The 27268-nt window shown below is 46.0% G+C and overlaps 3 protein-coding genes across 3 annotated transcripts; all 3 read right to left on the bottom strand.

Moving 5' to 3' along the window:
- Positions 1-711: 711 nt before the first annotated feature.
- LOC129352704 (transcriptional regulator Myc-B-like) lies at positions 712-3092 on the bottom strand. Its single transcript, XM_055021817.1, is given in 4 exon segments — positions 712-1122; positions 1124-1311; positions 1682-2339; positions 2948-3092. Coding segments are annotated over 3 exon segments (1152 nt in total). The 5' UTR covers positions 2334-2339; positions 2948-3092; the 3' UTR covers positions 712-810.
- Positions 3093-7431: 4339 nt separating this feature from the next.
- LOC129352742 (uncharacterized) lies at positions 7432-11905 on the bottom strand. Its single transcript, XM_055021847.1, has 3 exons — positions 11610-11905; positions 8953-9179; positions 7432-7859 (listed from the first exon to the last, which is right to left on the bottom strand). Exons 1-3 carry the CDS (start codon positions 11903-11905, stop codon positions 7432-7434), a joined length of 951 nt encoding a protein of 316 aa, XP_054877822.1.
- A 6799-nt stretch (positions 11906-18704) lies between these two features.
- LOC129352719 (zinc finger protein 646-like) lies at positions 18705-24175 on the bottom strand. The gene is made up of 3 exons (XM_055021832.1): positions 24073-24175; positions 20593-20820; positions 18705-19473 (listed from the first exon to the last, which is right to left on the bottom strand). Exons 2-3 carry the CDS (start codon positions 20666-20668, stop codon positions 18971-18973), a joined length of 579 nt encoding a protein of 192 aa, XP_054877807.1. The 5' UTR covers positions 20669-20820; positions 24073-24175; the 3' UTR covers positions 18705-18970.
- Positions 24176-27268: the final 3093 nt, after the last annotated feature.

Here is a 27268-nt window from a genome sequence, read left to right as displayed (position 1 = left end):
TTACTGTTTTTGGCAGGAGGAAGGAAGAACCTGCGGTTCTGCCAGAGTCCAGATTTAGGAGCAAATGCAGCCAAAAACAAACCGGACCTCTTTGGTTCTGCTGAGATAAAAGAGCTGATGCTTTTATTTTGAAAGGAAAGGACTGGGTCTGTCAGTAAAGCAGTTAAAGGGTTAATTCCTCCCTGAATGATGGAAACTGTTTCATTCCTGGACTTTATCTCTGCGTTTGGACCCAGACCGGCCTGGTTCTGTGTCTCCCGGATCCGGACTTTAATTGGATCGGAGCTGAACTTTCACCCAGTTTTTCCTCTGACTTCACAGGGAACAGAACCAGAACCGACCGGGCCTCTGCTTCCAGGTCAGACGGTCCTGGATGACACAATGACAGGAACCGGGCCAACTGGACCTCAGAGGACACGTCTGATTGGACCGCGGTTCGACCCGGAACATCCGGAGGAATAAATTCCAGGAAAGCGGCTCAACGGATCGGATTCATTCCTGAGTTCATCCCTCAGGAATGAATCCGAAATTCTCCTCCAGTGAATCCGACCCGGTTCCGAGGAAACGGGTCAAAGCAAAACAGAACCTCTGGTCCAAACAAAACAGGGCTTTATTTTGACATGCTTGATTTCTAAAAATATAAAAATAAAATCATTTCACAACAAAAGGAGGACAAATAAAACACAGCTTGGTTAAATTAGAGTAAATAAATAAAGGTTCTGACCCGGCGGTTCTGACCCGGCAGTTCTGGTAGAACCCGTTTGTGTCCTGCAGTCATTTTGTCTCTAACATGAAAACGCTGCTGAGCGGTTACTGTGGCGCCTGGAGCCGCTCCAGGCGGCGCTGCAGCTCCCTGCTCCTCTTCGTCAGCTCGTCCTTCTTCTTCAGCAGCCTGCGCTCGTCCGCCCGCGCCTCCCGGATGAACGCCGTCGCCCCCTGCAGGACGGCCACCTTGGCCGCCTTGTGGTTGGCGGCCAGCGCCGGGATCTGCTCCCTCAGCGCCAGCAGGCTGAGCCGCAGCTCGCTGCGCCGCTGCCGCTCCAGCACGTTGTGAGTCCTGCGTCGGTCCTCGTCCTCGTCGTCCGACCGCGGGCTCCAGCAGCGCCGACCCGCACCGCGGCCTCGCCGCCGACACGGCGGGGCTCTCTGTCGGCCTGGGCCGTTTCCCAGCAGGCTGCGGGGCGGCGTAGTTGTGCTGCTGGATGTTGACGAGGGCGCGTTTCAGGACCAGAGGGGACCGATGGGACGTCCTCCGTCTGTCCACCGTCACCACGTCAATCTCTTCTTCCTCACCATCGTCCTCTTCCTCCTCTGTGGAGACAGAACCAACATGGATGAAGCGAATTTCCACCAGCAGAACTTCATCAGAACAGCAGGAAAAACTCCAGAAAATGTTCATGGGGGGACCAGACGGGCCCAAATTTATAGAAATATTTCTGTAAAAAGTTTATATTTTTAAAGATTTTTGAAATTTTATTTTTAAGTTGATCGATGTAATGTTATTGAATTTACATGTTTGTCTTGAAGGAACAAAGTGACTCTGAAAGCCTTTTTCATATTGTCTGGGGTCGCGACCCCCCGGGTGCCCCCTCTGGGGTCGGGGGCCCCTGGGGTCGCGACCCCCCTGCTCCCCCCTCTGGGGTCGCCACTGTATCAGAACCAAACGTTTCCTGATTCTCACCTGATTCGCTGCTGCTGCTGAACGGCGGCGTCTCCAGACTCAACTCTGACCCGACCTCCATCGCCACTCCATTGAAGTGGTTCTGGTTCAGGTCCTGGTTGTTCTGGTTCTGGTTCAGGTCCTGGTTGTTCTGGTTCTGGTTCTGGCCGGTCACAGTGAAGGGGAGCACCTCAGAGGGGTTGATGCACGTCGCCGCGACACCCTGCAGGTCTTGCAGGTACCCGGTCTCGTCAGAACCTCCAGCCTCCAGCCCTCTGGTGCCGGTCGTGTTCTGCCGGGCCCGGAGGCGCGCCAGCCGCTCGGACACGGCCCGCTCCAGCTTGACGGCTGCGGCGAAGCTGCTGCTCCACATGCAGTCCTGGATGATGAAGGACTGCAGCGCGGTGGAGGGGTGGAGCTCCTCGTCCAGCAGGTCCGACAGCGCCTCCAGCTGGTCGGCGGCGGACAGCGGCGGGTCCGAACGGGGCGGGGTCCGGCTGGGGGACGTGGGCGGCGTCGGCAGGAGCTCAAACTTCTTCCAGATGTCCTCGCCGGGACCAGGGAGCAGCTGGCTGGGGAAGACGTCCTCATCGTCTCCGCCCAGGAAGAAACACGGCTGACTGGAGTCGAAGTCGTAGGGCGATGGGGGCGTGGCCAACATGACCGCCATCATGGCCGCCTGCACAGGAAACAGTTAAACATGACTTCAACAAGAAATACAATGATCTTGTCGGGTCCAAACTGCAGACTCCATCAGAACCAGGATCTGTTTCTACCATCAGAACCTTAAAGTGATGCGTTCACTGACTGCAAAAGCATCGGAAAAATCAGCGAAGCAGCCGCAGCCAATCAGATCCAGATAAAAGAGCTTGATATTGTTAAAACTATCTTTAAATTATCAGAATAAATCTAAAATGTTAACAATCATATCTGCTTATTTTGCGTTTATTTGAACAAATCTAAAGGAAAAATATTTTATTTTTATTATTTTTCCTCTAGGAAATGTCAGAAAGTGAATATAGTTTAATAACAGTCAACATGTTTTTGTTTGGTCTCAGCTAATTCAACATATCTATGGATTCTGAATCATCATATTTGCACAAAACCACAGAAGAAGAAGCTGATCGGGTTTAATATCAGGTTTAATTTAAAACATTATTTAACATAAAACTGTTATAAAGCTGGGACATAAACAGTGATTCTTCTGATCCAAACGTTTGAGTTTATTCAAACATCATGGATTAAATATCAGGTTTATGAATATTAATGAGGAGCAGATGAACTCACCTCAAAGTTTCTGGAGAAAAAAGTTCAAATCTTCAGAGGAAAGTTTTCTGAGCAGAACCTGATCGATGGATCCGGATCAATAACTGGATAATTATGGTTGCTGTTATTGTCTCTGAGCTGGTGGGTTCGGGTCGGGTTCGGGTCAGCTCCGTTCTCAGTCTGAATCACCGCATCTTGCTGAACGTCTCGCTTTTATACCCTCCGACTTCTTTCCTTTCCGCTGACGTCACGACGTTCCCGCCACTCATCTTCTACGTAACAACCTAAAAAGCGCCTCTTTCTGCTCTCTGACCACCGCGAACCGTCAGCACCGGCGGTTCCGACAGACAGCAGGGCTCCGGTACCAGTTCCGGACCGAACCGGGTCGGAGGACCGGTTTAAAGAGGGAACTAGTTTATCCTGCGGATGTGCAGGGTAACGGTTCGGGTGGTCCAGACTGACTGTAAATGATGCAAGGGGAGAAAGTTCCGGGAAATCCGAGATGGTCCAGTAATGACGTCATCAAAACAAAGAAGGAAAACAAGGAAAACAAAACATGTTTATTCCTGAGAATAACCTGAAAATGATTTAAAAGCAATGAACGAAAAGATTTATCAATAAAAAACATAAAGACATCAAACAAATATTTTTATTATAAGAAATTAAAACATCTTTTAAATAATAAATGACCACACAGCACTAAAAGTCCTAAAATCATAAAATATTTAAACCTCACCAATAATTGTAGGTTTTCAAAATAAACATCCAAAAACAAACAGAAAAAAAATTTAATTTGCTTTGATTCAACGAGTTAAAAATGAATCATATTTGATTTTAAACATGATAAAACATCAAATAAAAATTTAATGGAAACTGAAACAATAAAATGATGTAAAAACTTTTTAAATATGATCTAAATTAAAACATCAAGTTATGAAAAGCTTTTGAAGTGTTCATTACTAATATGTTTGTAAAAAATGAATGAAAACGCAAATTTCTGGGCAAAAAATAGGAAAAAATATAAACCAACAGTTTTTATGTCATATAATTGTAGAATTATAGAATTGCAGCTTTGACATAAAAACAGTTTTATATGAATCTGCTGCTCTGCTGCCCCTGCTGGGGAAAATCACACACTGCGTTCATCAGTTTTTCTCTAAACTTACCGAAAAACTATTTAATATAATAAAATCAAACCCTTTATTTACTCTAATTTGCAACGAAAAAAATTTAAACACAATAAATCACCAAAATGAAACTTTAAAAAAAACTGTTGCAGTAAAGTAATTTCAGTATAATTTGAAAAAATCGTTTAAACTTATCAGTAAATGTATCAAATACATTCTGTGGGAGAGGAACGCAGACAGAGTAGCAGGCATGATGATGATGATGATGATGATGATGATGATGATGATGATTATTCTCTAGTGTTTTGTATTGTTTCTGCTGCACTGCGCCCCTGCGGCCGCTCCTCCTCATCACGCCCATTGAAAGTGACTCCCTCGTTCATTTAGTCACTTTGTTCTGGATGTGAGGCAATCAGTGGTCATTAATCAGTGGTCATTAATCAGTGGTCATTAATCAGTGGTCATTAATCAGTGGTCATCAATCAGTGGTCATCAATCAGTGGTCATCAATCAATCAATCAATCAATCAATCAATCAATCAATCAATCAATCAATCAAATTGTATTTGTATAGCACATTTCAGCAACAAGGCATTTCAAAGTGCTTTACATCATGAACACAAGAACACAAAGTCATGCAACATATAATAGACAATACATTGTCTATTATGAATTGTCTATATTACATTTCAAATCAAACTCTAACCAGCTGGTTTTTAGTTGAAATTTAAAGGAAGTCAGGGTTTCTGCTGGTTTACAGTTTTCAGCATCTATGCACCAGATTTGTGGTGCATAGATGCTGAAAACTGCTTCTCTCTCTCTTGGTTCTGGTTCTGGGGATGCAGATCAGAACCAGAACCAGAACCTGAGAGTCTGGAAGGTTGATACAACAACAGCAGATCTTTGATGTATTGTGGTGCTAAACCGTTCAGTGATTTATAAACTAACAACAGTATTTTAAAGTCTATTCTTTGAGCTACAGGGAGCCAGTGGAGGGACTTTAAAACTGCTGTTATGTCTCTATCTTCCTGGTTCTAGTGAGAACAGGAGCAGCAGCTTCTGGATCAGCAGCTTCTGGATCAGCAGCTTCTGGATCAGCAGCTTCTGGATCAGCTGCAGCTGGAGGATTGATTTGTTGGACAGGCCTGTGAAGACGCTGTTACAATAATCAATGCGACTAAAGATCAATCAGAGGTCATCAATCATTGGTCATCAAATATCATATCATACACCTTTTGTCATTTCTGGTGAAATGAAGATTGACCTTTAATCCTTTATTTTAGTGATAAATCTGGACACAATATTTTCTTCTTATGCTGTGAATTTATTGGAAACGTTTGAGTCAAACCAAAATGACCCAATGTGTGTAAAATATTCATTTTAATATGTTTTGAATTGGAAGCATTAATAATGTATACATTATGGCCATTCATATTTATTCATAAATAATGATTGACTAATATTTTCCTCCTTAACCCTGCAGAGGTTCTGGTTCTGTTTGGAGGAGTTGCTGGTACCAGCAGCTTTAACTTCGACACTTTTTCACAGATCTGAAGCTAAACTTCCTGAAATATGATGATAAAAAACGACGGGAAAGTCAAACGAAACAGGATTTTGGTCTTTAGTTGCAAATGTGCAGAGAGTCAAAGAGCTGTTGGAGTTTCTGGATGAAGCTGTGAAGCAGCGACTTCATCCACCAACAAACTGTCCGACTGAAGGCGGCTCAGCCAGGAAGAGATGAACACTGACCTTCAGATTCATGTCAGATCAAACCATAGTTGGTCTGTTTGGACCTGATGACCATCGATACATTTGTGAAACGAAGACGCTTGTACCGTCCTCACTGTGAAGTAAAGTGGTGGCAGCATCATGCTGTGGGGCTGCACTTCATAAACCAGATGGACTCATGAGGAAAGAACTTTCTGTAGAGACTCAGGCTGGTCTTCAAATGGAAAATATCCAAACTGGACTCGGTTCCACCGGGTCCATCAGGACCGGACCAGAACCGGACCAGAACCGGACCAGAACCGGACCAGAACCGGACCAGAACCGGACCAAAGGTTTAAATAAATCTGTATTTATAAACATCTCCTGATATTTACAAGCTGTGAAAAAGACAGAAAATCAGGGACTGAGTTTCAAAAAATATTTAATAACTGATTCAAGAAACATCTGAACTGATTGATCACATTTACAGATCAATTTAATCACAACTGAATTTACACAAAGACATTTTCATATTGTCAATAGTATTTTATCCCAAACAAGATCAAATTATTTTTTTAAATAACTCATAAAGTCCAATCCAGTTAAAAGTTTAAGAACAGAAAAATCATTGATATGGAAACGTTTCTTCATGACTTAACATTTATTAAAATATGTGCCAAACAAAGCTGCTGACAGAAACTACGAAGCAGCAGTCAAATAATAAAAGATAACAAAATCTAAATAATCTAAAACTAGAGAATAAAGAACAGAGGAGTCAAGTTCATCACAGGTCAGAACCAGGTCGCCCAAAACTAAAGCAGAAAAACCATGAAACCAAAACTCTAAAGACCTTTGACCTTTGTGATGTTGGAATAAAGAGAAACTGAGAATATTGTTTACCGGCTGATCCAGCAGAACAATCTGAGGATGAACCAAATAAATATTCAGGAACTTTCTTCACATCAACCACGTTTACTGAGAACCTTTTATTCAAACAATTATCAAGAAATGTTTTCTACTCTACAGTTTATATTTTATGCCACGTGTCACATACATGCAGCTTCATTCATTCTCAGTTTCAGGAACTTTCTGGCTGCCTTTGGTTTAACAACACAGTTCAGACTAACATGAGCAAACGGCTGATTTAGCTCTGATATGAGGATCAGACGAGTCCCTCGTTCTGCTGCTTTAACTTCCCCACAGGACTCAGATTTCATGTGACGGTTCAGCTGAAAGGCTGAGGAAAAACATGAGTGGAGTTTCTCATGTGTCTGCAACCAGAGCATGAGATGAACTTTTTCTCACAGGCTGCACATCAGTAGGACTTCTCATCCCTGTGCCTTCTCCTGTGGACCAGCATCGTTTCCCAGTAGAGCGTTTCCCAGTAGAGCATCGTTTCCCAGTAGAGCATCGTTTCCCAGTAGAGCATCGTTTCCCAGTAGAGCATCGTTTCCCAGTAGCATCGTTTCCAGTAGAGCATCGTTTCCCAGTAGAGCATCGTTTCCCAGTAGAGCATCGTTTCCCAGTTGTCTCGTCGCTGTGGTTTCCGATGTGCGTCAGTGGAGCAGATTCCCTGAGAATCGCTCCCCGTTTGTCTCACATGGATGCTCTGTGAAGGCTGTGCTCTGCCATGTGGATTCTCAGGGCCTTTGCAGAACTGAAGTTTTTTTTTTCAGGTTTTACATGAGTCCAGCTTCATGAAGTGGGTGCTCATGTGAGTCACTAGAGATTTTATATAAACATACCTTTTCCCACATTTATGACAACAAATGACGTTTCCTTTCCTTCTGGCTTTCCTTTGAGGTTTGTTGGACTTGGTTGGAAGACGTTTTTGTTTGTCTTTTGTTCTTTGAAGGTTTTGATCCAGATGCTCGTTGATCCGATGAGGATCTGAGTTCAAACCGTCCTGAGCTGCAGGGAGGTTCTGATCAGCGTCTGGTTCCAGCTCACATTCTTCATCTGACAGAGGTTTCATGAAGGCGTCGCAGTCCGGTGGCAGCTGCGGTTCTTCAGGCCCGATCTCCTGATGTGGCGGTTCTGGTTCTGGTTCCCTCTGGTCCAGAACCTCCTCCGTCCTGCAGACATGTTGCTTTGGAAAGTCTGGAAGGACAAACAGGAACAAGAGAAACTGATCAGCAGTTTTTCCTGAAACCACCAGCAGGTTCTGGAGGCTAAAGGAGAATAAAGTTTATTTCATATTTTGCAGTTTCTGGACGGGGAAACTTCAGGACATTAGAGCTGCAGAGAGCTGATTGGCCAGACCGGCGGCCATCTTTGATCTGATAATTGGTTTGGATCTGTTGCTGGTTCTGAACTGAACGTTTGCTGCGTCTTGTCCTTCAGGAGAGAATAAAGTTTTGTTTGAGAGGAAATCTCTGCTCTCTGTCTGGTAACTAAAAGTTTCAGTTCTTTAGGGGAAACTCAGTTTAATTCATCTAATTATTTATCATCATCATACAGGAGATAAAAGCCTCTCAGTTTATTTTCCACCACATTCACTCATATTTGTCGTTATGTTCATTTAGTGAAAATAAAATACTCATGTTTCATGAATATTTTAGGCAGATATTCTGCTGCGTGTTTCGTACCGTTGACTCTACAGGTTTGATCCAGTTTGAAGTCAAATTACTGGAACTAACTGAGATATTTGTTTTGTTGACGTTTCAAAATGTCAAATCTTGAATATTTTTTGTCTCATGGCTTCATCTGTTTGATTGTCTTAAAGATTTCAGACAAAGATGAACAAACTATTAGCATCTGCCTTATTTATGGATGCAGTGCAGAATCAGCACAAATTAAATATCTACATGGCTAACATGTAGTGAAAGTACATTTATTTGAACATTCGCTAACATTCACATGCAGCACATGGATTAGTTAATTCATGAGTTATTAAGCATTAATAAACATTAAATAATAAGTTTTCAACATTAGTTACATATTTATTAATGGCTAAATGAAGCTAAATAAATAAATTGATACTAAAACCTTTAGATCAAATCCAGATTTTACTTCCTGGTTTACTGAAAACGGTTCCGGTCAGTTTGTCCTATTTGGACCCGGCCGGCTTCCACCGGCAGCTTCAGCAGGTCATTAGATCAACTTTCACTGCAATAAGACCGTTGATGAAGATTTGATGAAGATTTGATGAAGATTTGATGAAGATTTGATGAAGATTTGGTCGGATACATACCGATTCTGGTCAGAAGAACAAAGGGTTGCCAGGAGATGCCCAGCGGTCTGCTCTCCTGTTGGAACCTGATCACCATGTTTCTAATCTCTGGTTCCTCCTGGTTCGGTCTAATCTCTGGTTCTGGTTCCTCCTGGATCGGTCTAATCTCTGCTTCCTCCTGTCTGGACTGGAGCTCCTCTGCTGGTTCTGGAGCTCTGGGTCGGTCAGAACATGCGGCTTTGGCTGATCTGTAGCAACAAAGAGACACAGGAGCTGGTTACCATGATGACCTCCAGGACTGGTGTCGGTTCTGACCCAGACAGCCTGGTCCGATCCTCTGGAAGCTTCCTGAGGAACGAACCAGGATTCCAGTAAGAAATGTTGAAACATTGATGGAGCTTCTGGTTCCAGTGCCGAACGTTCAGGCTACTGGTGACCAGAGCAACAACATCTAAACAATTAAAGGCTCTGTGACTTTGGCGTTAGCTTAAAGCGGGTTGGGGAGTCAATGGGACCAAATGGGTCAGAAGAACAAAAGCAAAATATTTTTAAAAAGTAAAATAATAAAAGAATCCTGGCCAAATTTCATAGAATCAGTTTTTAAGCTGAGAATCCAAACAGTGAAGCAGGATTATCCCATTTTGGGCAGCAAAGGGTTAATTAAGGCCCACAGCATCACTATCCATGAATCTCTGGAGATACTCAGAAGATATGAGCTGCAACACCAGTTGGGTGAATTTCTGGAATGAGTGTGAATAACAAGAAACACAGCGAGCCTCCCGACTGGCCCACCAGCTCTGGGTACACAGCAGAGTGCCTGACAGACTGTCCTCCAAATAATCAATACAATCGGCTTCAACAATAACTTTTTGTAACATCGTATATTGGATTTTGATTAGTAGCACAACTTTCAAATGAAATTCATACAATCTTTCACTTATAAATAAATAAAATCAGATAAATAAAAATAGACAGCAGTCAAATTGAACTAATAAACTATTTAACTTTAACTTCTAACTGAAACAGAGAACAAACAAACTGACACACAGGCAAATACAGCAAACCGACAACATAATAAACACTCTGACAAACTTAACTGAAAATAACTGACAACATACATTTCTGACATCTAACATTGTCATAAAACGGTGGTGGTGAGGTGGTGAGGCAGACGCTAGAGACCCAGGTAGGTGAATGGTGAGTAATTTAATGAAAATAAGTCCAATAACAACAACAAACAGTCAAAGACGTAGTCCGCGGCCAGGCAGCACGGCTGAGCGGAAGCCAGGGCTCAACGCCGGTAGCAACTGGTCTTACAGGCGGCTAAAAAAAACACACAACGGCAGACAAAGGCAAAAGTACGAACAAACAACGACAAGGACCCGACGAGGAACAAAGGACACAGGAGGGACTAAATACACTGAGGGTAATCAGGAGAACAAGACACACCTGGGAACAATCAAGGGGAAGACAGGACAACGAGGAGAACTCAGGACACAGAAACTCAGAATTAAACACAGAACCTGACAGTACCCCCCCCCTTAAGGGCGGCTACCAGACGCCCAAAACCAAAATCCAAAACTCAAAAACCAGGGTGGGGGCGGAGGGCGACGGAAGGAGGGCCAGAAAAACAAAAAACTACCCACAAAAGGGCGGAAACACAAGGAGGGGCCAAGAGTCCAAAACTAAACAGAAAGAGGGCAGAGGCGTCGAGGGGGGTCCGGAGGGCGGCCTCGGCGCCCGCGGCAGACCCCACGGGCGAGGTCCGGAGGGCGTCCATGGTGCCGAGGAACACTAGGGGGCACTGGAGGAACACTAGGGGGCACTGGAGGAGCACTAGGGGACACTGGAGGAGCACTAGGGGGCACTGGAGGAGCACTAGGGGGCACGGGAGGAGCACTAGGGGCTCGGGAGGAGCACTAGGGGCTCGGGAGGAACACTAGGGGGCACACTAGGGGGCACTGGAGGAACACTAGGGGGCACTGGAGGAACACTAGGGGGCACTGGAGGAACACTAGGGGGCACTGGAGGAGCACTAGGGGGCACTGGAGGAACACTAGGGGGCACTGGAGGAGCACTAGGGGGCACGGGAGGAGCACTAGGGGGCACTGGAGGAACACTAGGGGGCACTGGAGGAACACTAGGGGGCACTGGAGGAACACTAGGGGGCACTGGAGGAGCACTAGGGGGCTCGGGAGGAACACTAGGGGGCACTGGAGGAACACTAGGGGGCACTGGAGGAGCACTAGGGGGCTCGGGAGGAGCACTAGGGGGCACTGGAGGAACACTAGGGGGCACTGGAGGAACACTAGGGGGCTCGGGAGGAGCACTAGGGGGCACTGGAGGAGCACTAGGGGGCTCGGGAGGAGCACTAGGGATCTCGGAAGGAGCAGCGGCACGAGGAGCAGAGTCCACGGAGGCCGGAGCGGAATCTGGCGGAGCAGGAGCCGGAGGGAATCCGGCGGAGCAGGAGCAGAAGCCGGAGCGGGGTCCGGCGGAGCAGGAGCCGAAGCCGGAGCGGGGTCCGGCGGAGCAGGAGCCGAAGCCGGAGCGGGGTCCGGCGGAGCAGGAGCCGAAGCCGGAGCGGGGTCCGGCGGAGCAGGAGCCGAAGCCGGAGCGGGGTCCGGCGGAGCAGGAGCCGAAGCCGGAGCGGGGTCCGGCGGAGCAGCACGAGGAACAGCAGCCGGCGGAGCGGCACGTGGAACAGCGGCTGGAGCTGGGCTGGCGGAGCGGATGTCTGGCCTGGGAGGCAGAGGTTTAGCATCCCAGGCAGCAAGGCTGTCCGGCGTATCTCCTCTGCCTCCCGCTGCAGCTCCACCAGCGCGGGGTGCGGGAGACGAGGAACCCAATAGTCCAGTAGCAGGCCCAGGCGTATCGCGAACCCTGGCCGTCTCAGGGCGAACGTGGACGTGCTCTTTGCCTCCTCATACTCGCGGATCGTTCGGAGCAGCTCCTCTATACCCTCTGGGTCCATTATGCGGAACAGCGTGCCTCACCGTACTTCAGGTCGGGTCCTTCTGTCATAAAACGGTGGTGGTGAGGTGGTGAGGCAGACGCTAGAGACCCAGGTAGGTGAATGGTGAGTAATTTAATGAAAATAGTCCACAAAAACACAGTCAGAGTCCGCGGCCAGGCAGCACGGCTGAGCGGAAGCCAGGGCTCAACGCCGGTAGCAACTGGTCTTACAGGCGGCTAAAAAAAACACACAACGGCAGACAAAGGCAAAGTACGACAACGACAAGGACCCAACGAGGAACAAAGGACACAGGAGGGACTAAATACACTGAGGGTAATCAGGAGAACAAGACACACCTGGGAACAATCAAGGGGAAGACAGGACAACGAGGAGAACTCAGGACACAGAAACTCAGAATTAAACACAGAACCTGACAAACATAATAATTACCTGTAATGAGTGTGAATAACAGAAACACAGTGAGCCTCCCTGCTGCTCACCAGCTCTGGGTACTGCAGCAAAACTCCCCGTTAGTCTCAGAGCACAACCATCACTGCTGTTCAGAAAGGAACTGGACTCGATGACCAATCACAGCAGAGAGCCCAACACTGTGTGGAATCTGCAGTCCCGCCTCCTTTTATAGGCAACCAGTAGGGGGCGCCAAAAAAAAAACACTCACCACAGGACAACTAGGAAACCATTTTAGCAGAATTTTAACCGAACCATTTCAACTATGTTACCTTTATCAGTAAAAAACAATTTGATCCTGAACAACAACTGATGATTAACTGTTAATTCAATAATAAATAACTATCTGATGCATCATGGTGTGTTTCCTTAATAACAGGTCAGAGCTGCTCAGTAGTTTTTCATCTGCCTCTTTAAATATTTAAATGTTCATGGAAAACAAAACAAACACAGAAATATGGATCTTTAACTGTTTAAACGTCACAACCTGAATGTAATGAGGCGAACAGTCACCAAAGCGAAGGGAGAGCAGAAACAATGAATTGATTATTGATCCCAATTGATCCCTCCTTCATTGAGTCACTTTGTTCTGGATGTGAGGCAATCAGTGGTCATTAATCAGTGGTCATTAATCAGTGGTCATCAATCAGTGGTCATCAATCAGTGGTCATTAATCAGTGGTCATTAATCAGTGGTCATTAATCAGTGGTCATCAATCAGTGGTCATTAATCAGTGGTCATCAATCAGTGGTCATCAATCAGTGGTCATTAATCAGTGGTCATCAATCAGTGGTCATTAATCAGTGGTCATCAATCAGTGGTCATTAATCAGTGGTCATCAATCAGTGGTCATTAATCAGTGGTCATCAATCAGTGGTCATTAATCAGTGGTCATTAATCAGTGGTCATCAATCAGTGGTCATTAATCAGTGGTCATCAATCAGTGGTCATTAATCAGTGGTCATCAATCAGTGGTCATTAATCAGTGGTCATTAATCAGTGATCATTAATCAGTGGTCATCAATCAATCAATCAATCAATCAATCAATCAATCAAATTGTATTTGTATAGCACATTTCAGCAACAAGGCATTTCAAAGTGCTTTACATCATAAACACAAGAACACAAAGTCATGCAACATATAATAGACAATACATTGTCTATTATGAATTGTCTATATTACATTTCAAATCAAACTCTAACCAGCTGGTTTTTAGTTGAAATTTAAAGGAAGTCAGGTTTCTGCTGGTTTACAGTTTTCAGCATCTATGCACCAGATTTGTGGTGCATAGATGCTGAAAGCTGCTTCTCCTCTCTTGGTTCTGGTTCTGGGGATGCAGAGCAGAACCAGAACCAGAACCTGAGAGTCTGGAAGGTTGATACAACAACAGCAGATCTTTGATGTATTGTGGTGCTAAACCGTTCAGTGATTTATAAACTAACAACAGTATTTTAAAGTCTATTCTTTGAGCTACAGGGAGCCAGTGGAGGGACTTTAAAACTGCTGTTATGTCTCTATCTTCCTGGTTCTAGTGAGAACAGGAGCAGCAGCTTCTGGATCAGCAGCTTCTGGATCAGCAGCTTCTAGATCAGCAGCTTCTAGATCAGCAGCTTCTGGATCAGCAGCTTCTAGATCAGCTGGTTCTGGATCAGCAGCTTCTAGATCAGCAGCTTCTGGATCAGCAGCTTCTGGATCAGCAGCTTCTGGATCAGCTGCAGCTGGAGGATTGATTTGTTGGACAGGATTGTGAAGACGCTGTTACAATAATCAATGCGACTAAAGATCAATCAGAGGTCATCAATCATTGGTCATCAAATATCATATCATACACCTTTTGTCATTTCTGGTGAAATGAAGCAGATTGACCTTTAATCCTTTATTTTAGTGATAAATCTGGACAAATATTTTCTTCTTATGCTGTGAATTTATTGGAAACGTTTGAGTCAAACCAAAATGACCCAATGTGTGTAAAATATTCATTTTAATATGTTTTGAATTGGAAGCATTAATAATGTATACATTATGGCCAGTTCATATTTATTCATAATAATGATTGACTAATATTTTCCTCCTTAACCCTGCAGAGGTTCTGGTTCTGTTTGGAGGAGTTGCTGGTACCAGCAGCTTTAACTTCGACACTTTTTCACAGATCTGAAGCTAAACTTCCTTAGAGACTTAGACTTGACTTTATTGATCCCTTGGGAAGACTCCCTCAGGAAATTATAGTTACCAGCAGCTCACAGGCAAAAATGTGGCACACAGTAAGCATACACAAAAGAATACAAAAAAATATAAATTAAATACAAAACAAAGAATATAAATACAACACAAAAGGAAATTATAGCAATTTGGTGGATAGATTGACCAGTGATATGGTATTGCACTGTATGGTTTGGCCTGATAAATATGGAGTTCACATTTGTAGAAAAACTACTCCTTCTTCCCTCTGTCCTGTGTCACCTCCGACCCCCCAGTGAGGAGTTGTACAGTCTGAAGGCGTGGGGGACAAAGGAGTTCTTGAATCTATTGGTCCGGCACTTGGGAAGCAGCAGTCTGTCACTGAACAGGCTCCTCTGGCTGCTGATGACGGCATGTAGAGAGTGGCTGCTATCGTCCATGATGTCCAGCAGTTTGTTCAGTGTCCTCGCCTCTGCCACCGTCACCAGAGAGTCCAACTTCATGCCGACCACAGAGCCGGCACGCCTGATCAGTTTGTCCAGTCTGGACGTGTCCTTCTTGGATGTGCTGCCTCCGCAGCACACCACGGTGTAGAAGAGGACACTGGCGATCACTGACTGGTAGAACATCCACAGCAGTTTGCTGCAGATGTTAAAGGACCGCAGTCTCCTCAGGAAGTACATCCTGCTCTGCACCTTCCCGTACAGGTGGCTGGTGTGTTTTGACCAATCCAGTTTACTGTCCAGCCACAGCCCGAGGTACTTGTAGGAGTCCACGACCTCAACCTCCGTTCCCTCTAGTACGACTGGTCTCGGCTTTGGTCTGGACCTCCCAAAGTCTATAACCAGCTCCTTCGTCTTAGAGGTGTTGAGTTCCAGGTGGTTTGTGTGGCACCAGAGAGCAAAGTCCCTCACCAGACAGCGATATTCCTCCTCTCCGTCGTCCCTGATACATCCGACTATGGCTGTGTCATCTGCATACTTCTGTATGTGGCACAGCTCCGAGTTGTAGTGGAAGTCAGAGGAGTACAGGGTGAAGAGAAGAGGGGCCAGCACTGTGCCCTGAGGGGCTCCTGTGCTGCTGACCACAGTGTCAGACACGGTGTCCTTTAGCCTGACATACTGCGGCCTGTTGGTGAGGTAACTATGGATCCAGGTGACCAGGTGCTGGTCCACTCCCATGCTATTTAGTTTGTCCTGGAGCAGAAGGGGCTGGATTGTATTGAAGGCACTGGAGAAGTCCAAGAAAAGGATCCTCACTGTGCCACTGCCCTTATCCAGGTGGGAGTGGGCCCGGTGCAGCAGGTAGAGGATGGCATCCTCCACACCAACATCTGCCTGGTAGGCGAATTGCAGGAGGTCCTGAGCATGTTCCACCTGAGGTCTGAGGAGGCCGAGGAAGAGCCGCTCCAACGTCTTCATCAGGTGTGAAGTGAGTGCCACGGGCCGAAAGTCATTCAGCTCGCTGGGCCTGTTCTTCTTGGGCACTGGGACGATGCAGGATGTCTTCCAGAGGGTGGGCACTTCCCTTAGCTGTAGGCTGAGGTTGAAGATCCGCTGTAGTGGCTCTCCCAGTTCAGCAGCGCAGGTCTTCAGCAGCCTTGGACACACCTGGTCCGGCCCTGCTGCTTTCCTGGGCTTGAGCTTCCTCAGCTGTTCTCTGACCTGGTCTGTGGTGATGTGGGGTGGAGGTTGTGCTGAGGTGTGGGGGGGTTGTCATGTTTTGTTGTCTGTGGGGAGGTGTGTGGTAAGGAGCAGAGGTTGCTGCAGTGAGAGAGGGGGTTGGGAGGGCACAGACTGGTTGAACCTGTTGAAGAAGTTGTTCAGGTCGTTTGCCCTCTCCATTGTTCCCCCAACGACTCTGGTCTTTGTGTTGAGGCCAGTGATGGTCCTCACACCTTCCCAGACCTCCCTCATGTTGTTCTCTCTCAGCTTCTGCTCCACCTTTCTCCTGTAGCTGTCTTTTGCTTCCCTCACACACTGCTTCACCTCCTGCTGTGCTGCCTTCATGGCCTCCCTGTCTCCTCTCCTGAAGGCAACCTTCTTCTTGTTGAGGACAGTTTTGACTTCCCGCGTTACCCAAGGCTTGTTATTAGGGTAACAGCGGACAGTCTTAGCAGGGGATACCACATCTGCGCAGAAGTTCAGATAGTCCGTCAGGCAGTGTGTCAGCCCCTCTATGTCCTGGCCATGCGGGCTGAACAGTGCATCCCAGTCCATGGTGTTATAACAGTCTCTCAGAGCACTCTCCATCTCAGGGGACCACCTCCTGATGGAGCGAGCTGTTGTAGGCTGCTTTTGGACCAGGGGGGTGTACAGTGGCTGTAGGTGAACGATGTTGTGATCTGACTTCCCTAGTGGGGGGAGGGGTGTTGCTCTGTATGCATCCCTCACATTGGCATACAGGAGGTCGATTGTCCTGTTATTCCTGGTGGGGCAGTCAACAGCTTGGTGGAAAGTGGCCAAAGTAGAGTCCAAGGTCACATGGTTGAAGTCCCCAGAGATTATAATAAAAGCGTCAGGATGTTTTGTCTGTAGCCCTGCTGTGACAGAGTGGATTTTTTCACAGGCAGTGGTAGCGTCCGCTCTCGTGGGATGTAAACGCAGATGGAGATCACGTGACTGAACTCCCTCGGCAGGTAGTATGGCCGCAAGCTAACGACTAGATAAATATGATGATAAAAACACGACGGGAAAGTCAAACGAAACAGGATTTTGGTCTTTAGTTCCAAATGTGCAGAGAGTCAAAGAGCTGTTGGAGTTTCTGGATGAAGCTGTGAAGCAGCGACTTCATCCACCAACAAACTGTCCGACTGAAGGCGGCTCAGCCAGGAAGAGATGAACACTGACCTTCAGATTCATGTCAGATCAAACCATAGTTGGTCTGTTTGGACCTGATGACCATCGATACATTTGGAGTGAAAACGAAGACGCTTGTACCGTCCTCACTGTGAAGTAAAGTGGTGGCAGCATCATGCTGTGGGGCTGCACTTCATAAACCAGATGGACTCATGAGGAAAGAACTTTCTGTAGAGACTCAGGCTGGTCTTCAAATGGAAAATATCCAAACTGGACTCGGTTCCACCGGGTCCATCAGGAGGACCGGACCAGAACCGGACCAGAACCGGACCAGAACCTGACCAAAGGTTTAAATAAATCTGTATTTATAAACATCTCCTGATATTTATCAAGCTGTGAAACAAAGACAGAAAATCAGGGACTGAGTTTCAAAAAATATTTAATAACTGATTCAAGAAACATCTGAACTGATTGATCACATTACAGATCAATTTAATCACAACTGAATTTACACAAAGACATTTTCATATTGTCAATAGTATTTTATCCCAAACAAGATCAAATTATTTTTTTAAATAACTCATAAAGTCCAATCCAGTTAAAAGTTTAAGAACAGAAAAATCATTGATATGGAAACGTTTCTTCATGACTTAACATTTATTAAAATATGTGCCAAACAAAGAGCTGCTGACAGAAACTACGAAGCAGCAGTCAAATAATAAAAGATAACAAAATCTAAATAATCTAAAACTAGAGAATAAAGAACAGAGGAGTCAAGTTCATCACAGGTCAGAAGAACCAGGTCGCCCAAAACTAAAGCAGAAAAACCATGAAACCAAAACTCTAAAGACCTTTGACCTTTGTGATGTTGGAATAAAGAGAAACTGAGAATATTGTTTACCGGCTGATCCAGCAGAACAATCTGAGGATGAACCAAATAAATATTCAGGAACTTTCTTCACATCAACCACGTTTACTGAGAACCTTTTATTCAAACAATTATCAAGAAATGTTTCTACTGTACAGTTTATATTTTATGCCACGTGTCACATACATGCAGCTTCATTCATTCTCAGTTTCAGGAACTTTCTGGCTGCCTTTGGTTTAACAACACAGTTCAGACTAACATGAGCAAACGGCTGATTTAGCTCTGATATGAGGATCAGACGAGTCCCTCGTTCTGCTGCTTTAACTTCCCCACAGGACTCAGATTTCATGTGACGGTTCAGCTGAAAGGCTGAGGAAAAACATGAGTGGAGTTTCTCATGTGTCTGCAACCAGAGCATGAGATGAACTTTTTCTCACAGGCTGCACATCAGTAGGACTTCTCATCCCTGTGCCTTCTCCTGTGGACCAGCATCGTTTCCCAGTAGAGCATCGTTTCCCAGTAGAGCATCGTTTCCCAGTAGAGCGTCGTTTCCCAGTAGAGCGTCGTTTCCCAGTAGAGCGTCGTTTCCCAGTAGAGCATCGTTTCCCAGTAGAGCATCGTTTCCCAGTAGAGCATCGTTTCCCAGTAGAGCATCGTTTCCCAGTAGAGCATCGTTTCCCAGTAGAGCATCGTTTCCCAGTTGTCTCGTCGCTGTGGTTTCCGATGTGCGTCAGTGGAGCAGATTCCCTGAGAATCGCTCCCCGTTTGTCTCACATGGATGCTCTGTGAAGGCTGTGCTCTGCCATGTGGATTCTCAGGGCCTTTGCAGAACTGAAGTTTTTCCCGCAGGTTTTACATGAGTCCAGCTTCATGAAGTGGGTGCTCATGTGAGTCACTAGAGATTTTATATAAACATACCTTTTCCCACATTTATGACAACAAATGACGTTTCCTTTCCTTCTGGCTTTCCTTTGAGGTTTGTTGGACTTGGTTGGAAGACGTTTTTGTTTGTCTTTTGTTCTTTGAAGGTTTTGATCCAGATGCTCGTTGATCCGATGAGGATCTGAGTTCAAACCGTCCTGAGCTGCAGGGAGGTTCTGATCAGCGTCTGGTTCCAGCTCACATTCTTCATCTGACAGAGGTTTCATGAAGGCGTCGCAGTCCGGTGGCAGCTGCGGTTCTTCAGGCCCGATCTCCTGATGTGGCGGTTCTGGTTCTGGTTCCCTCTGGTCCAGAACCTCCTCCGTCCTGCAGACATGTTGCTTTGGAAAGTCTGGAAGGACAAACAGGAACAAGAGAAACTGATCAGCAGTTTTTCCTGAAACCACCAGCAGGTTCTGGAGGCTAAAGGAGAATAAAGTTTATTTCATATTTTGCAGTTTCTGGACGGGGAAACTTCAGGACATTAGAGCTGCAGAGAGCTGATTGGCCAGACCGGCGGCCATCTTTGATCTGATAATTGGTTTGGATCTGTTGCTGGTTCTGAAATGAACGTTTGCTGCGTCTTGTCCTTCAGGAGAGAATAAAGTTTTGTTTGAGAGGAAATCTCTGCTCTCTGTCTGGTAACTAAAAGTTTCAGTTCTTTAGGGGAAACTCAGTTTAATTCATCTAATTATTTATCATCATCATACAGGAGAATAAAAGCCTCTCAGTTTATTTTCCACCACATTCACTCATATTTGTCGTTTATGTTCATTTAGTGAAAATAAAATATTCATGGTTTCATGCAGATATTCTGCTGCGTGTTTCGTACCGTTGACTCTACAGGTTTGATCCAGTTTGAAGTCAAATTACTGGAACTAACTGAGATATTTGTTTTGTTGACGTTTCAAAATGTCAAATCTTGAATATTTTTTGTCTCATGGCTTCATCTGGTTTGATTGTCTTAAAGATTTCAGACAAAGATGAACAAACTATTAGCATCTGCCTTATTTATGGATGCAGTGCAGAATCAGCACAAATTAAATATCTACATGGCTAACATGTAGTGAAAGTACATTTATTTGAACATTCGCTAACATTCACATGCAGCACATGGATTAGTTAATTCATGAGTTATTAAGCATTAATAAACATTAAATAATAAGTTTTCAACATTAGTTACATATTTATTAATGGCTAAATGAAGCTAAATAAATAAATTGATACTAAAACCTTTAGATCAAATCCAGATTTTACTTCCTGGTTTACTGAAAACGGTTCTGGTCAGTTTGTCCTATTTGGACCCGGCCGGCTTCCACCGGCAGCTTCAGCAGGTCATTAGATCAACTTTCACTGCAATAAGACCGTTGATGAAGATTTGATGAAGATTTGATGAAGATTTGATGAAGATTTGATGAAGATTTGATGAAGATTTGATGAAGATTTGATGAAGATTTGGTCGGATACATACCGATTCTGGTCAGAAGAACAAAGGGTTGCCAGGAGATGCCCAGCGGTCTGCTCTCCTGTTGGAACCTGATCACCATGTTTCTAATCTCTGGTTCCTCCTGGTTCGGTCTAATCTCTGGTTCTGGTTCCTCCTGGATCGGTCTAATCTCTGCTTCCTCCTGGTCTGGACTGGAGCTCCTCTGCTGGTTCTGGAGCTCTGGGTCGGTCAGAACATGCGGCTTTGGCTGATCTGTAGCAACAAAGAGACACAGGAGCTGGTTACCATGATGACCTCCAGGACTGGTGTCGGTTCTGACCCAGACAGCCTGGTCCGATCCTCTGGAAGCTTCCTGAGGAACGAACCAGGATTCCAGTAAGAAATGTTGAAACATTGATGGAGCTTCTGGTTCCAGTGCCGAACGTTCAGAGGCTACTGGTGACCAGAGCAACAACATCTAAACAATTAAACGCTCTGTGACTTTGGCGTTAGCTTAAAGCGGGTTGGGGAGTCAATGGGACCAAATGGGTCAGAAGAACAAAAGCAGAAATATTTTTAAAAAGGAAAATAATAAAAAGAATCCTGGCCAAATTTCATAGAATCAGTTTTTAAGCTGAGAATCCAAACAAGCAGTGAAGCAGGATTATCCCATTTTGGGCAGCAAAGGGTTAATTAAAGGCCCACAGCATCACTATCCATGAATCTCTGGAGATACTCAGAAGATATGAGCTGCAACACCAGTTGGGTGAATTTCTGGAATGAGTGTGAATAACAAGAAACACAGCGAGCCTCCCGACTGGCCCACCAGCTCTGGGTACACAGCAGAGTGCCTGACAGACTGTCCTCCAAATAATCAATACAATCGGCTTCAACAATAACTTTTTGTAACAGGTGATCGTATATTGGATTTTGATTAGTAGCACAACTTTCAAATGAAATTCATACAATCTTTCACTTATAAATAAATAAAATCAGATAAATAAAAATAGACAGCAGTCAAATTGAACTAATAAACTATTTAACTTTAACTTCTAACTGAAACAGAGAACAAACAAACTGACACACAGGCAAATACAGCAAACCGACAACATAATAAACACTCTGACAAACTTAACTGAAAAATAACTGACAACATACATTTCTGACATCTAACATTGTCATAAAACGGTGGTGGTGAGGTGGTGAGGCAGACGCTAGAGACCCAGGTAGGTGAATGGTGAGTAATTTAATGAAAATAGTCCACAAAAACACAGTCAGAGTCCGCGGCCAGGCAGCACGGCTGAGCGGAAGCCAGGGCTCAACGCCGGTAGCAACTGGTCTTACAGGCGGCTAAAAAAAACACACAACGGCAGACAAAGGCAAAAGTACGAACAAACAACGACAAGGACCCGACGAGGAACAAAGGACACAGGAGGGACTAAATACACTGAGGGTAATCAGGAGAACAAGACACACCTGGGAACAATCAAGGGGAAGACAGGACAACGAGGAGAACTCAGGACACAGAAACTCAGAATTAAACACAGAACCTGACAGTACCCCCCCCCCTTAAAGGGCGGCTACCAGACGCCCAAAACCAAAATCCAAAACTCAAAAACCAGGGTGGGCGGAGGGGCGACGGAAGGAGGGCCAGAAAACAAAAAACTACCCACAAAAGGTGGGCGGAAACACAAGGAGGGGCCAAGAGTCCAAAACTAAACAGAAAGAGGGCAGAGGCGTCGAGGGGGGTCCGGAGGGCGTCCTCGGCGCCCGCGGCAGACCCCACGGGGGAGGTCCGGAGGGCGTCCGCGGCGCCCGAGCCAGACCCCACTGGCGAGGTCCGGAGGGCGTCCATGGTGCCGAGGAACACTAGGGGGCACTGGAGGAACACTAGGGGGCACTGGAGGAACACTAGGGGGCACTGGAGGAACACTAGGGGGCTCGGGAGGAGCACTAGGGGGCTCGGGAGGAGCACTAGGGGGCTCGGGAGGAGCACTAGGGGACTCGGGAGGAGCACTAGGGGACTCGGGAGGAGCACTAGGGGACTCGGGAGGAGCACTAGGGGACTCGGGAGGAGCACTAGGGATCTCGGGAGGAGCACTAGGGGACTCGGGAGGAGCACTAGGGGGCTTGGGAGGAGCACTAGGGATCTCGGAAGGAGCAGCGCACGAGGAGCAGAGTCCACGGAGGCCGGAGCGGAATCTGGCGGAGCAGGAGCCGGAGCAGGAGCCGGAGCAGGAGCCGAAGCCGGAGCGGGGTCCGGCGGAGCAGGAGCCGAAGCCGGAGCGGGGTCCGGCGGAGCAGGAGCCGAAGCCGGAGCGGGGTCCGGCGGAGCAGGAGCCGAAGCCGGAGCGGGGTCCGGCGGAGCAGGAGCCGAAGCCGGAGCGGGGTCCGGCGGAGCAGGAGCCGAAGCCGGAGCGGGGTCCGGCGGAGCAGGAGCCGAAGCCGGAGCGGGGTCCGGCGGAGCAGGAGCCGAAGCCGGAGCGGGGTCCGGCGGAGCAGGAGCCGAAGCCGGAGCGGGGTCCGGCGGAGCAGGAGCCGAAGCCGGAGCGGGGTCCGGCGGAGCAGGAGCCGAAGCCGGAGCCGAAGCCGGAGCGGGGTCCGGCGGAGCAGGAGCCGAAGCCGGAGCGGGGTCCGGCGGAGCAGGAGCCGAAGCCGGAGCGGGGTCCGGCGGAGCAGGAGCCGAAGCCGGAGCGGGGTCCGGCGGAGCAGGAGCCGAAGCCGGAGCGGGGTCCGGCGGAGCAGGAGCCGAAGCCGGAGCGGGGTCCGGCGGAGCAGCACGAGGAACAGCAGCCGGCGGAGCGGCACGTGGAACAGCGGCTGGAGCTGGGCTGGCGGAGCGGATGTCTGGCCTGGGAGGCAGAGGTTTAGCATCCCAGGCAGCAAAGGCTGTCCGGCGTATCTCCTCTGCCTCCCGCTGCAGCTCCACCAGCGCGGGGTGCGGGAGACGAGGAACCCAATAGTCCAGTAGCAGGCCCAGGCGTATCGCGAACCCTGGCCGTCTCAGGGCGAACGTGGACGTGCTCTTTGCCTCCTCATACTCGCGGATCGTTCGGAGCAGCTCCTCTATACCCTCTGGGTCCATTATGCGGAACAGCGTGCCTCACCGTACTTCAGGTCGGGTCCTTCTGTCATAAAACGGTGGTGGTGAGGTGGTGAGGCAGACGCTAGAGACCCAGGTAGGTGAATGGTGAGTAATTTAATGAAAATAGTCCACAAAAACACAGTCAGAGTCCGCGGCCAGGCAGCACGGCTGAGCGGAAGCCAGGGCTCAACGCCGGTAGCAACTGGTCTTACAGGCGGCTAAAAAAAACACACAACGGCAGACAAAGGCAAAAGTACGAACAAACAACACAAGGACCCGACGAGGAACAAAGGACACAGGAGGGACTAAATACACTGAGGGTAATCAGGAGAACAAGACACACCTGGGAACAATCAAGGGGAAGACAGGACAACGAGGAGAACTCAGGACACAGAAACTCAGAATTAAACACAGAACCTGACAAACATAATATTAATTACCTGTAATGAGTGTGAATAACAGAAACACAGTGAGCCTCCCTGCTGCTCCACCAGCTCTGGGTACTGCAGCAAAACTCCCGTTAGTCTCAGAGCACAACCATCACTGCTGTTCAGAAAGGAACTGGACTCGATGACCAATCACAGCAGAGAGCCCAACAGACTGTGTGGAATCTGCAGTCCCGCCTCCTTTTATAGGCAACCAGTAGGGGGCGCCAAAAAAAAACACTCACCACAGGACAACTAGGAAACCATTTTAGCAGAATTTTAACCGAACCATTTCAACTATGTTACCTTTATCAGTAAAAAAATTTGATCCTGAACAACTGATGATTAACTGTTAATTCAATAATAAATAACTATCTGATGCATCATGGTGTGTTTCCTTAATAACAGGTCAGAGCTGCTCAGTAGTTTTTCATCTGCCTCTTTAAATATTTAAATGTTCATGGAAGAAACAAAACAAACACAGAAATATGGATCTTTAACTGTTTAAACGTCACAACCTGAATGTAATGAGGCGAACAGTCACCAAAGCGACGGGAGAGCAGAAACAATGAATTGATTATTGATCCTAATTGATCCCTTGATCATTGAGTCACTTTGTTCTGGATGTGAGGCAATCAGTGGTCATCAATCAGTGGTCATCAATCAGTGGTCATCAATCAGTGGTCATTAATCAGTGGTCATTAATCAGTGGTCATCAATCAGTGGTCATCAATCAGTGGTCATTAATCAGTGGTCATCAATCAGTGGTCATTAATCAGTGGTCATTAATCAGTGGTCATTAATCAGTGGTCATCAATCAGTGGTCATTAATCAGTGGTCATCAATCAGTGGTCATTAATCAGTGGTCATTAATCAGTGGTCATCAATCAGTGGTCATCAATCAATCAATCAAATTGTATTTGTATAGCACATTTCAGCAACAAGGCATTTCAAAGTGCTTTACATCATGAACACAAGAACACAAAGTCATGCAACATATAATAAATACATTGTCTATTATGAATTGTCTATATTACATTTCAAATCAAACTCTAACCAGCTGGTTTTTAGTTGAAATTTAAAGGAAGTCAGGGTTTCTGCTGGTTTACAGTTTTCAGCATCTATGCACCAGATTTGTGGTGCATAGATGCTGAAAGCTGCTTCTCCTCTCTTGGTTCTGGTTCTGGGGATGCAGATCAGAACCAGAACCAGAACCTGAGAGTCTGGAAGGTTGATACAACAACAGCAGATCTTTGATGTATTGTGGTGCTAAACCGTTCAGTGATTTATAAACTAACAACAGTATTTTAAAGTCTATTCTTTGAGCTACAGGGAGCCAGTGGAGGGACTTTAAAACTGCTGTTATGTCTCTATCTTCCTGGTTCTAGTGAGAACAGGAGCAGCAGCTTCTGGATCAGCAGCTTCTGGATCAGCAGCTTCTGGATCAGCAGCTTCTGGATCAGCAGCTTCTGGATCAGCAGCTTCTGGATCAGCAGCTTCTGGATCAGCAGCTTCTGGATCAGCAGCTTCTGGATCAGCTGCAGCTGGAGGATTGATTTGTTGGTCAGGCCTGTGAAGACGCTGTTACAATAATCAATGCGACTAAAGATCAATCAGAGGTCATCAATAATTGGTCATCAAATATCATATCATACACCTTTTGTCATTTCTGGTGAAATGAAGCAGATTGACCTTTAATCCTTTATTTTAGTGATAAATCTGGACACAATATTTTCTTCTTATGCTGTGAATTTATTGGAAACCTTTGAGTCAAACCAAAATGACCCAATGTGTGTAAAATATTCATTTTAATATGTTTTGAATTGGAAGCATTAATAATGTATACATTATGGCCAGTTCATATTTATTCATAAATAATGATTGACTAATATTTTCCTCCTTAACCCTGCAGAGGTTCTGGTTCTGTTTGGAGGAGTTGCTGGTACCAGCAGCTTTAACTTCGACACTTTTTCACAGATCTGAAGCTAAACTTCCTGAAATATGATGATAAAAACACGACGGGAAAGTCAAACGAAACAGGATTTTGGTCTTTAGTTGCAAATGTGCAGAGAGTCAAAGAGCTGTTGGAGTTTCTGGATGAAGCTGTGAAGCAGCGACTTCATCCACCAACAAACTGTCCGACTGAAGGCGGCTCAGCCAGGAAGAGATGAACACTGACCTTCAGATTCATGTCAGATCAAACCATAGTTGGTCTGTTTGGACCTGATGACCATCGATACATTTGGAGTGAAAACGAAGACGCTTGTACCGTCCTCACTGTGAAGTAAAGTGGTGGCAGCATCATGCTGTGGGGCTGCACTTCATAAACCAGATGGACTCATGAGGAAAGAACTTTCTGTAGAGACTCAGGCTGGTCTTCAAATGGAAAATATCCAAACTGGACTCGGTTCCACCGGGTCCATCAGGAGGACCGGACCAGAACCGGACCAGAACCGGACCAGAACCTGACCAAAGGTTTAAATAAATCTGTATTTATAAACATCTCCTGATATTTATCAAGCTGTGAAACAAAGACAGAAAATCAGGGACTGAGTTTCAAAAAATATTAATAACTGATTCAAGAAACATCTGAACTGATTGATCACATTTACAGATCAATTTAATCACAACTGAATTTACACAAAGACATTTTCATATTGTCAATAGTATTTTATCCCAAACAAGATCAAATTATTTTTTTAAATAACTCATAAAGTCCAATCCAGTTAAAAGTTTAAGAACAGAAAAATCATTGATATGGAAACGTTTCTTCATGACTTAACATTTATTAAAATATGTGCCAAACAAAGAGCTGCTGACAGAAACTACGAAGCAGCAGTCAAATAATAAAAGATAACAAAATCTAAATAATCTAAAACTAGAGAATAAAGAACAGAGGAGTCAAGTTCATCACAGGTCAGAAGAACCAGGTCGCCCAAAACTAAAGCAGAAAAACCATGAAACCAAAACTCTAAAGACCTTTGACCTTTGTGATGTTGGAATAAAGAGAAACTGAGAATATTGTTTACCGGCTGATCCAGCAGAACAATCTGAGGATGAACCAAATAAATATTCAGGAACTTTCTTCACATCAACCACGTTTACTGAGAACCTTTTATTCAAACAATTATCAAGAAATGTTTCTACTCTACAGTTTATATTTTATGCCACGTGTCACATACATGCAGCTTCATTCATTCTCAGTTTCAGG

Source organism: Poeciliopsis prolifica, unplaced genomic scaffold (assembly GCF_027474105.1).
Source record: "Poeciliopsis prolifica strain line A6 unplaced genomic scaffold, Auburn_PproV2 SCAFFOLD079, whole genome shotgun sequence".
Lineage (NCBI taxonomy): Eukaryota > Metazoa > Chordata > Actinopteri > Cyprinodontiformes > Poeciliidae > Poeciliopsis > Poeciliopsis prolifica.
Note: the sequence above shows the minus strand (reverse complement) of the source record. Positions and strands in the feature narration are given on the sequence as shown.

Bases quoted from the DNA above. Each gene is read 5' to 3' on its own strand.
- LOC129352742 (XM_055021847.1), bottom strand. From the start codon at position 11,905: ATGGACCCAGAGGGTATAGAGGAGCTGCTCCGAACGATCCGCGAGTAT. The intron at 9,180-11,609 runs GTTCCTCGTGCT...TTGTTGCTACAG, and splicing joins GTGCCGCTCCGCCGGCTGCT to ATCAGCCAAAGCCGCATGTT. The intron at 7,860-8,952 runs GTATGTATCCGA...TTGTCCTTCCAG, and splicing joins TGTTCTTCTGACCAGAATCG to ACTTTCCAAAGCAACATGTC.
- LOC129352719 (XM_055021832.1), bottom strand. From the start codon at position 20,668: ATGGTGATCAGGTTCCAACAGGAGAGCAGACCGCTGGGCATCTCCTGG. The intron at 19,474-20,592 runs GTATGTATCCGA...TTGTCCTTCCAG, and splicing joins TGTTCTTCTGACCAGAATCG to ACTTTCCAAAGCAACATGTC.